The 11,057-nt window shown below is 51.0% G+C and overlaps 1 protein-coding gene across 6 annotated transcripts; it reads left to right on the forward strand.

The window, feature by feature from the left end:
* Positions 1–1,753: 1,753 nt before the first annotated feature.
* Positions 1,754–11,057, forward strand: LOC138999475 (zinc finger protein 211-like). 6 transcript variants are annotated; one of them, XR_011469392.1, is made up of 4 exons: positions 1,754–2,004; positions 4,499–5,262; positions 7,207–7,266; positions 9,963–11,057. XR_011469392.1 is itself a non-coding variant. In XM_070401598.1 (4 exons), the coding sequence occupies exons 3-4, from the start codon at positions 5,211–5,213 to the stop codon at positions 8,607–8,609; spliced, it is 1,455 nt and encodes a 484-aa protein (XP_070257699.1). In that variant the 5' UTR covers positions 1,754–2,004; positions 4,499–4,992; positions 5,204–5,210; the 3' UTR covers positions 8,610–9,376. The 6 variants fall into 6 exon arrangements, 4 of the variants coding, with proteins under 4 accessions (XP_070257699.1, XP_070257698.1, XP_070257697.1 ...); XM_070401598.1 differs by lacking the exon at positions 9,963–11,057 and having other exon boundaries at positions 4,499–4,992; positions 5,204–5,262; positions 7,207–9,376; XR_011469393.1 differs by lacking the exon at positions 7,207–7,266 and having other exon boundaries at positions 4,499–4,622.

Here is an 11,057-nt window from a genome sequence, read left to right on the forward strand (position 1 = left end):
ACTGAGGGGGGAAGACTCCTAGGATCTTACGTGCTCCCCAGCCCCCAGTAATGAGGCACTGGGCAATCCTGTGGGACTCCTGGTCCAACACCGGGGACAGGAGGGAGAGTTGGGCCCAGGGCTCTCTGCAATAGGGATGGAGAGAACTACAGAGGGACCACATTTAGCACACGTTCATGCACAGAACGAACGGAAAGCGCAGGGTCACCATGGATGTTACTGGCAGCATGTTAACCATCAGCCCCACCTGCTGGGGCCCTCACCTGGGCAACGCAAATGATACAGAGCCTTGGAGGCAGGGTAGCGACTGAGCCAAACCAGCCAGGACTTATATGTATTACATATATATACTAGAGGGGCCGGTGCACGAATTTGTGCATGGGTGGGGTCTGTCTGCCTGACCGGAGATCAGGGCTGGTCAGGGCCATCTCACCCAGGCCTGGGAGAGTGACCTTGTGAGGTTGGCTGTGGAAGCATACTGACCACCAGGGGGCAGATGCTAAAAGTAGGAGCTGCTCCCTGGTGGTTAGTGTGCATCAGGGGTCATCAAACTACGGCCCGCGGGCCACATGCAAATACAAATATTGTATTTGTTCCCGTTTTGTTTTTTTACTTCAAAATAAGATATGCGCAGTGTGCATAGGAATTTGTTCATAGTTTTTTTTAAAACTATAGTCTGGCCCTCCAACGGTCTGAGGGACAGTGAACTGGCCCCCTGTTTAAAAAGTTTGAGGACCCCTGGTGTGCATCATAGCGACCAGTCTACCAGTCATTTGGTCAACTGGTCATAACTGCCACTCAGCTCAGGAACTTGGGGAACAAGGTGATGTGGTGCTGCTGGGGGCGCTGGGGGAGGAGATGGGACCAGAGGCCGGGTTCACGGGGACAGACTGACAGGCCCCCCAGGGGAGGGGTGGGGGGGACAGGAATAGATCCCCAAAGAACATATACACAGGGGAATGGGAAACATCTGTAATAGTATTAACAATAAAAGATACATATACGTACATATACATATATATACACATACATACACACACACACACACACACACACACACACACACACACATATATATATATATATATATATATTTTAGAGGGATGGAGAGAGATAGAGATAGAAACATCAATAATGAGAGAGAATCACTGATTAGCTGCCTCCTGCAAGTCCCTGCCCACACTGGGAATTGAACCCGCAACCCACATATGTGCCATGACCAGGAATCCAACTGTGACCTCCTGAATCACAGGTTGACGCTCAACCACTCAGCCACACCAACTAGGCTAACTTCTTTTGAAATATTTTTTTAAATATGTATTTTTTATTTTTATTATTATTTTATAAATTTCTTTATTGACTAAGGTATTACATCTGTGTCCTTATCCCCCCATTGCCCCCCAACCCCCTAAATATGTATTTTTTATTGTTAATACTATTACAGATGTTTCCCATTCTCCCTGTGTATATACTCTTTGGGGATCTATTCCTGTCCCCCCCACCCCTCCCCTGGGGGGTCTGTCGGTCTGTCCCCGTGAACCCGGCCTCTGGTCCCATCTCTACCTCCCCCAGCGCCCCTGGCAGCGCCACGTCACCTTGTTCCCCAAGTTCCTGGGCTGAAAAGCCAGCCCTCTGCTGGGCGGTTGAGAAAACTACATTACCCAGAAAGCACTGCGTCAACACCAGGCATTTTTGTGGCAACGCATCCGGTTAGGGCGGGACTTCCGGAGTCTTCTTCCTGGCGGACATTTTGACTTCTTCAAGCTGTTCGCCGGCTCCCGGTTTGAGCGCGTCCATCGGGAGGAGGAGGGGACGGGGGAGGCAGCGCCCCGCGGGGCAGGGTGTGTCTGAGCCTGTGGCGCCGCCACCTTCGATTTCGGGGCGTCCGGGGCTCCCCGCCTCCTCTCCGCCGACAGAGGCCCCTCGGCCTCACCCCATCGGACCCTCCAGCCTCGGGGCCGGCGCCGCTCGGGTCCCGCCGCCCAGGGCGCAGCGTCTGGCGCAGTGAGTCCTCGTGGGGACCCGGGGTGTGAGGGGAGGGAGGGCGCCGGGCTGCGGGGCCGCCGGGGGAGGCCGTGGGGGGCTGAGCCGGGAGGGGGGCCCCCAGGCCTGGTTTGTGTCTAAAGGCGACGGAGAGGACGAGCGGCGGGTCCGGGAGGAGGTTCACTTCCTGCTCCGGGCGCCGGGGCCGGGGGTGGTTGTGAGCAAAGAGGGGCCTTGAGCCCCGAGGGCGGCGGGCGTCACCCCCCGGGGCGGGGCCAGGGCCCTGAGCAGCCGGAGCCCCTGGGTCCTGGGGTGGGTGCCCGGCCCTCAGCCCTTCAGTTCCCGCCGGTTCCTGCGGGCGCAGAGCCGCTGGGGGACGGGGCTGCGGGGCTCCTGTCAGGGCCTCACTCTCTGGTGGCCTCTGAGGTCGTGGGGTCCTGGGCCGTCGGCCCCTCCTCCCGCCCTGGGACCTGGGGACACTCAGCCCAGAGTCCTGAGGCCACGGCTGGGGCTTTATGACGTGGACCCTGGTTTTGACAACGAGTGGAATGAGGGGTGGGGGTTCCTCCCAGACACAGGGACCAGGATGTGCAAAGGCTCAGAGTGAGGAGTGAGCTGGTTCAGGAACGGGCAGGTGTGTGTGTGTGTGTGTGTGTGTGTGTATTTCGTCTATTTTCATTTATATATACATATGTTTTTAAATCTAGAAAGGAAGGAAGGAGAGAGAGAGACACACAGTGATGAGCAACAAACATTCTATGGGTCCAGCCCACAACCCAGGCCTGTGACTGACCAGGGCTGGAACCTGTGACCTCTCAGTGGTGGGTCGATGCTCAACCCTCTCACACCGTCAGCCAGGACCGTAGATCACGTTAATAGGGGAATCATGGTCAGGATGGTAATGGCAGTGGTAGTTCACAGGGACAGTGGGACCCTGAGGACGGGTTTCCTGCCGGGGCCCCTGTTTGTGGGAGGTGGGTGTTATAACACAGCAGAGGGACAGAGTGGTCATGTAGCGTGTGGAGGAGAGATGATGGCTTTGCAGTGGTCAAGGCCTTTAAAAGATGAGTGGACATGAGATGAATTCGAGGCTGAAGAGTAATTCACACAGGATGAGGCTAAGGCTGGCACATAGTTACTTCTCTGAACACTCACCGGGATTTTTGCTGGGACCCTTGGTGTGGCCTGGGCTGTTGCAGTCACACTGGTGGATTGGCTTAGAGGCTTGAGTGGTCATCTGTGAGACTCACTGGGCTTGGTGCAGAGGGCCATCGGGGCTGGGACTTGAATGACGGGCAAGTGGAGAGATGTTGGCTGTGACTGCTGAAGGGACATCGAGTGCAGCACCAGGGGAGGTGGGCTGTGGGAATCTGAGATCTGATTGTGTTTCTCAGTAATTGAGGTTGAAGGAAAAAATGGTCATAGACAGAGGCCTTCAGAGCAGGACTCCAGGCTGCCTCTATGAGTGTGGACTCTCAGCGTCTGGGCAGGACTTGATCCTGTTTGAATTTGGCAGGCATTCTCTGGACCACACCTGCTGCGTAATGAGTAAGAGGCCAAGGAGATGGGGGGCTGGGGCTGTGGGAGTGCAGGTGTGAACAAGGTGTGGGAGAAAGAGTCATGTGCCCTTGGTGAGGAGGAGAGAATTCATGGCCACAGGGCCCTGATATTGACATAAGAGTGAGTCCATTTCTGGTGGTGTCTGGATCATACAATAAGGGGGATTATAGGCTAATTTCCTGAAAAGAGGGGTGTTGTGGTGCTGCGTGCCAGTTCCAGAGCTTAGATTTCGTATATGTGCACACATGCCTGTTGCTGTTGAGCGATGACACAGGAATGAGCTAGCCTACAACAGTGTCACCTGGGCGTGAATGTCTCTACTGGCACGGGGAAGGGAGAAGGTGAGAGAAATACATTACAGAGGTGATGAGTTACAATTTTGGAAAAGAAGAAGATTAGGAAATAAAACCATCCCTGTCACCCCATATGGGTGCTACCTTTGAAGTTGTGCCTCTGGGAATGGAGCTGTGTGGGAGGCGTGTGGTTCAAAGAATTATGTGCAGCAGGCGGTGCACAGGGATGGCCTCAGCAAACCGGAATTCGGGTTGAAAGGCTGAGGGGTGATGCCATGGTTCTGCTGTCTTTGAGGTACAACCTGGGGGACTCCAAGAGTATTGCCTGACAAGGCCATTGTCAGATCACTCACACTCTCCTTGTGGCCAACATGTCTCCCTCAACTATGTTGGTGGCATCACTGTTACTGACAAGGGGCAGCGTGGCCTCCATGTGAGTCCCAGAGCACAGGTGTCATCTCTATGCCCATCTGCCCTATTGCTGTGGGAAGACAGTGTCAGGAGGAATATAAGGAGAGAAGGACTTGGATGGGACGAAGGCCTGGTGTCTTCTCTAATGTGGGGAGCAGAGGGAGCCGTGGATGTGGTGGGTGGGGACGATGACAGACTTGGAATCTTAGGAGAGAAGCTGATCATGGAATGAACTCTCTCCATTGTGACAGGATATGGACTTTGAGGACGTGGCCGTTGCCTTCTCTTGGGAGGAGTGGGGGCTCCTTGATGAGGCTCAGAGACTTCTGTACTGCGATGTGATGCTGGAAGTGTTTGCGCTTGTCTCATCTGTAGGTAAGACCTTCACATTCTCCCAGTGTCCTGGGTTGATGCCCACTTTTCTCTTTATTCTCCAGATGTAGCTTTCTCCGTTTCACAGTCAGACCACAGAAGAGGCTCTGCTCATTCCCCCACATTCTTGTTAAATGTGCTGTGGCTGCCAGCGGTGAGCTGTGTGGAGAGTCCATTCAGTGGACCCCACGAACATCCGTAACACAAGTTGCTTCAAAAAGTGCAGGAAGTGCCTGGGAGTCAGGAGTCTTGCAGACAGCTTCCTGGGTGCCACCTCGCACTACCTCTTCACGGTGCAGTGACGGTGTCCACCCAATGGCTTCCACTTCTGCCCCTTCCACAGCTAAAGGCTCTTGTGACGGCCTGTGCCAGGGTATGGTCTTTACTTACATGATCCATGGGCTGTTCTTGGGAAACCCTCCTTCAATTGTTTGTAATATTCTGTTCCCTGAATACTATGCGAGCTGTGTTGGTCAGGGCCAGTGCTGGCTGCTCACCTCTGTTGTCCTTCACTAATACTCAAAATATTTAGGTTTGACGTATTTGTACAGTAGAAGGTGCAGGAGGACCCTGTTTTTTCACAGGGGGAACATGCAACATGATCTCAGGAGGCCGGGCCTTGCCTGGGGGTCACTGGGAGAAGGTATGCCACATGGGCTGTGTTCAGATCACACCAGGGACATCCTGGTGTCCAGCAGTGTTTAGATGCAAGTGCCACTGGCCATGTCTCATTCCTTCCTTTCCTTTTCCTACCTGACACTTTGCCGACTAGTCGTTTAATCTGCGACTTCCTGGCTTTTGTCTGTCTTCACCTTTTGGACTTTTTGTATCACCTGTTCCTCTGCACTGCTGCCTCTGCATTACCAGGTGTACTGGTTAATAATAGCGGATTTTGTAATCAAAGAAAACACGATAATTTCAAGAGAAACATCAAAAGTGCTTTATTCAAAGTAATGCCCATCGCTAGCTACGCATTTCCCCATCTTTCAGGTAATTTGTGGATATCGTCCCAATAGAACTTTTCTTGTTTGGAGGCAAACCATTCAGAGACCCAATTTTCCAGTTCTTCGTACTTTTTTTTTTAGTTTTGATTTTTTTTTCTTTGTACTTTTTGAAGTGCTGCTCAGGAAGTGCATGTGCCATTGATTGGAACAAGAGTAATGTGAAGGAGCAAGTTCTGGTGAATACAGCATGTGGGTTAATCTTCCCAGGCAAGATCTTTTAACGTGTCTTTAACTGGTTTTGAAGAGTGTGATGGTGCATTATCATGAAGCGAAATTACTTTGCCGTATCTTCTGGCCCATTCTGGTTATTTTACGATCAAAGTGTGGTTCAGATGGACCTGGACGTTCTTTGTCTTTCACATCGAAATCATCACTTTTAAAGCATTTAAACCAGCATTCACAAATATCTTGAGATGGAGAATGTTCACCATAAGCTTCCCGAAGTATACGATAACTTTGAGCAGCACTTTTCTTCAAAATTTGCCATTCCTGCAAATGCTCTTTTTTTGGCATGCAATTCGACATTTTTTCTTCTTTTTAAAAAAAATATATTTATTGATTTTTTTTACAGAGAGGAAGGGAGAGAGATAGAGAGTTAGAAACAATGATCAGCTGCCTCCTGCACACCACCTACTGGGGATGTGCCCACAACCAAGGTACATGCCCTTGACTAGAATTGAACTTGAGACCTTTCAGTCTGCAGGCCAACACTCTATCCACTGAGCCAAACTGTTAGGGCACAATCCGGCATTTTTAAGAGTAAAAATATCTATGATATTAACACCTTCAGAAAATTAGACATACTAAGTTTTTGTTCGTTTGTTTTTTAAATATATTTTATTGATTTTTTACAGAGGAAGGGAGAGAGATAGAGAGTTAGAAGCATCGATGAGAGAGAAACATCGATCAGCTGCCTCCTGCACATCTCCTACTGGGGATGTGCCTGCAACTCAGGTACATGCCCTTGACCAGAATCGAACCTGGGACCCTTCAGTCCGCAGGCCGACGCTCTATCCACTGAGCGGTTTCGGCGATACTAAGTTTTGAAGCCTGTTGTCAATACAACAAAATAGCATACTTATCAAATCGCATATATATCAACAGATGTGTAACTCCATCTATTGAAAAAATCCGCATTATTAACCGGTGCCCCTGGTATTCTGTAACACTGACCAACACATGTGTTATGAGGTTCACATTCATGCTTAGGTAGTGTTTGACACCAGGTACTGGTGTATTGAATTTTGCTTGGAATACGACCTTACCAACCCCATGCACAGCTTTCCCCCTTCACCGGCAGACAAGCCCTGCTGAGCGCTGTTAGCAGAAGGCTGAGCTGGAGGTCGGGCTTCTCTTCCATGTGGTCCTTGCCATGTACAGGTCATATTTCTGGTGAGGCCTTCCTGTATTGTAAAATTCAAAGGCCCAGACTTCACAGCGGCCTCTTATTAATCCTTCCTGCACATCTCTTATTTTCAGCCAGGTGCATGGAACCCATGTATTACCTGCAAAACACTTGAGCAGTGGCACTTCCCCCGTCACCACAGTCAACATCCAGTTCCACAGCATTTCTCTCTTTTCAGGTTGTTGGCATAAAACGGATGATGAGGAGGCCTGTTCTGAGCAGAGTGTATCTGAACAAAGTGAGTCACAGGTCAGGGCTTCTGAGACAAAGCCAGCAACCCAGAGGACCCATGTGTGTAAGCTGTGTTTGTCTGTGTTAAAAGATATTCTGCATGTGACTGAGTCACAAGCAGCATACTTTGAGCAGAAAGCCCTCTTCATTGATGCATGTGGAAGATACTTCTCTTTTAATGCAAACCCTCACCAGCAGCAGAGGGAAGCCAGTGGAGAGAAGCCCTGGAAAGAAGCTGTGGACAGGGCCTTGTCTGCGACCCGGTGCAGCTTCTACTTATCAGAGGTGCCTTCAACTAGTAGGGAGGTTGGGGAAGACTTCCTAGCCATCTCAGAGCTTCTCCAGCACCAGGCCCCTCTCGACACTGAGGAGCCACACAGTGGCAGTGAGATTTCACTGGAATTTCTCAGTGGAGAAAGTTATCACTTTTGGGATAAATGTGAAAAATCTGCCAGCCACGACCAGAAGGTTGTTCAACATCAGGCTGTCTTTTCAGGAGAAAATATGTACGAGTGTAACAAACGTGAGAAAGTTTTTAGCCGTATCTTGAACCTCAATCGACATAAAAGCATTTACGCTGAAGAAAGCTCATATGAGGATAGCGACTGTGGGAAGGCCTTCAGCCAGAGCTCTAACCTCAGTCAACGCAAGAGGACTCACACTGGGGAGAAACCTTTTGTGTGCAGTGATTGTGGGAAGGCCTTCAGTCAAAAGTGTGCCCTCATTCAGCACCACAGAATTCACACTGGTGAGAAACCTTTTGAATGTAGTGATTGCGGGATGGCCTTCAGACAAAAGTTTACCCTCATTCAACACTACAGAATTCACACGGGGGAGAAGCCGTATAAGTGCACTGTTTGTGGGAAGTCCTTCAGTCAAAGCTCTTACCTCAGTCTGCACAAGAGAACGCACACCGGTGAGAAGCCTTTTGTGTGTAGTTGTTGTGGGAAGTCCTTTAGTCAAAAGTGTACCCTCATTCAGCACCACAGGATTCACACGGGGGAGAAGCCTTACGAGTGTCACGAATGCGGGAAATCTTTTCGGAGCAATAGTCACCTCTATTACCACAAGAGAGCTCACACCGGAGAAAAGCCATATAAGTGTAGTGAGTGCGGGAAGTCCTTCATGCTCATCTCCACTCTGACGGAGCACCAGAGAATTCACTCTGGAGAAAAGCCCTATCAGTGCGGCAACTGCAGGAAGTCCTTCAGCCGAAGATCCAAGCTCATGGGCCACCTCAGAATTCACACCGGAGAAAAGCCGTATGAGTGCAGTGAGTGTGGGGAATGTTTCAGATGGAAGCCTAGCCTGGATAGACATCTGAGAGCCCACACTGGAGAAAAGCCTTAAATGTGCAGGGATGTTTCATCTTTCTCACACTACGACACTGAAGGAGACTCAGACCCATTAGCCTGAGTAGAAACCCCTTTTATTGGAACATACACTCTTCTCGGTTCCTCACACATTTGAGGTACAAGTGAGGCCTGAAGGAGTTGCATTGCACTTGCCAACGTGCCAAGATCTCATGCCTGACTGATGTCGCTGCGGGTATTTGTGGCTGAAACGACCTCCTCTACCCCCTGGCTCACCCAAACAGTGTGCACCAGCCACCACCCCTGGCGCTCAGGGGAAATGTATTCCGTGTCCTCATTTCTGCCGGAGGAAATTATGATTGCTCCAAGTTCTTGGCAGGATCTTCATTCCTTCCTCTCTGACGAGGGAATGGACCCAGCCCAGGGTTCACCCAGAGCCCCCGTCCTCAGCTAAGAAGAGCCACCTCTCTCAGGGACATTGTGGGTCTCACGTTTTGTTGTCGCCAATTGTTTCCGCTTCTAATTCACCAACCTGCACACTGCTTGCTGTGCGCTGCTCTGGTTTGGGATGTTACGGTCACGGTGTCTTTGCTTTTGTACCTTTAATTATGTGGGTTCTTTTCACTGCCTGGGATGATTGGCAAGCACAGTTGTGACCTGTCAGCATGGAGAGTTAACAGATACGGTGGGGATCCCAAACTGTCTGTGCTTCGGAAGGGACCGCAGAAAATCACTGTTTGTCTAATATTGACGTAGTTTGCATTACTGCCCAAGGCCTGGAAATAAAGACCGCGTGACTTTGTGGTTCTGTTCTGCAGGTTTGATCCATGGCTCCCAATTGTGACTAGTTTAGGAGACATCCAGTCATTGTGTTTCTCTCTCTCTCTCTCTCTCTCTCTCTCTCTCTGTTTTCCTGCCCCCTCCCTTACACTCTCCCTTAAGAATTAAAAGAGCTCTGGCTGGTTTGGCTCAGTGGGTAGAGCCTGTGGACTGAAGGGTCCCGGTTTCGATTGCTGTCAAGGCCCCATGCTCCGGTTGTGGGCTCAGTCCCCAGTGGGGGCCGTGCAGAAGGCAGCCGATAGGTGATCCTCTCTCATCGTTGACGTTTCTCTCTCCCTCTTCCTTCTCTGAAACCAATAAAAACATATATGGACAATTTTTTTTTTTAAACAGACCGTTCACTCTAGTTCACGGAGATGGGGCCACTGCCTGCACAACCACCTTTCCTCACTCTCTCCCGCCTTTGCCTGGCAGGTTCCCCCTGCAGCTGGGGAACGCTCTGTCTTTCTCAAGGGCATGGCAGCGAGGATCCCGACGCAGGCCCCTGGGAGGGGTTGGGGTTCTGTGTCTGTCTGAGAGGAGCTGACCAGGGCTCTCTGTCTCCATGCAGAGTCTCTCCAGCCTGCTCTCCCCATCCCCTGGCCCGCTGCAACTTCTGTATCCGGGAGAAGCCCTCAAATGCTCTGAGCCCTCAAACCAGTTCACCTTTGGAAACTCCTGCCTTTGACCAGCCCACATACACACATGAGGCCCACTGGTGTTGAGTCTCTGTTTTTTCACGTTGGGGGTAATTTTCGACTTTGATTTTATTAAAAATAAATCCCCCCTCAGCACCATCACCTCCCAGGCAGTCCTGGAGGTAGCTTGGATTCTCCAGGAAATGGTGCTGGGTATTTGCAATGCCAAGAACATTGTGCAATACAAGTGCTTCCAGGAGGAGAGCCTTGGACTCAGTACGACATCACATTGAGGGGGTACATTGTTGTTGCCTCTCACCCGAAATTGGGCCTGTGCAGAGTGGACCCCTCCCCCTGCAGTGAGGTGAGGGACCCTGGACTTGGGGTATTAGTGTGCTGCTGGGGTGTGTGGTGGAGGTAACAAGGATGGGGGCCCTGGACAGGGTTGGTAGGGGTATTTCCTATCAGCACTTGAGGCAGAGTCATCGAGTGGGAGGCTGAGGGGAGGCTCTAGTGATGAGAACTTGAATCAGGCTGGATGGAGGGGCCACAGCCACGGGCAGGCACAGCTGAGACCTGTAAAGACCGAGGGTGTGGACACTGTTGGGCCGGACTGTTCCAGGCTCTGGAAGTACAGAGTCCCCTGCCTGTGGGAACTGGTGTTCTAGTGGAGGGCAGCCCACAAAGACTGGGCCAGGATAGCCAGGGCAGGTGACAGGAGATCAGGGAGGAGGAGGAGCCTGGGGTGGTCAGTAAAGGGCTGGTGTGTGGTACCTTCAGCAAAATCATTGACCAGAAAAAAAAAGAAAAAAATCAATGCCTGAGGGACATTTACAGTACTAAATGCAAGTAAAGAGTCCAGTGGTTTAAAACTCTTTGCTTATCTGTATGTATATATAAAAGCCTAAGTGACCATCGCAACTAAACAGACGACAGAACAGGCTATGTGGGGTGACCAAATGACTGAGCAGCAGGCTGCGTGGGGCAACCAGGCCAGCAGGCGGTGCAGTAATGGGCAACCAGGCCAT

This window comes from Myotis yumanensis, unplaced genomic scaffold (assembly GCF_028538775.1).
Source record: "Myotis yumanensis isolate MYYU_CA2020_CCGP unplaced genomic scaffold, mMyoYum1.0.hap1 SCAF_23, whole genome shotgun sequence".
Classification (NCBI taxonomy): domain Eukaryota; kingdom Metazoa; phylum Chordata; class Mammalia; order Chiroptera; family Vespertilionidae; genus Myotis; species Myotis yumanensis.

Bases quoted from the DNA above. Each gene is read 5' to 3' on its own strand.
- LOC138999475 (XM_070401595.1), top strand. From the start codon at position 4,502: ATGGACTTTGAGGACGTGGCCGTTGCCTTCTCTTGGGAGGAGTGGGGG. The intron at 4,623-7,206 runs GTAAGACCTTCA...CTCTCTTTTCAG, and splicing joins TGCGCTTGTCTCATCTGTAG to GTTGTTGGCATAAAACGGAT.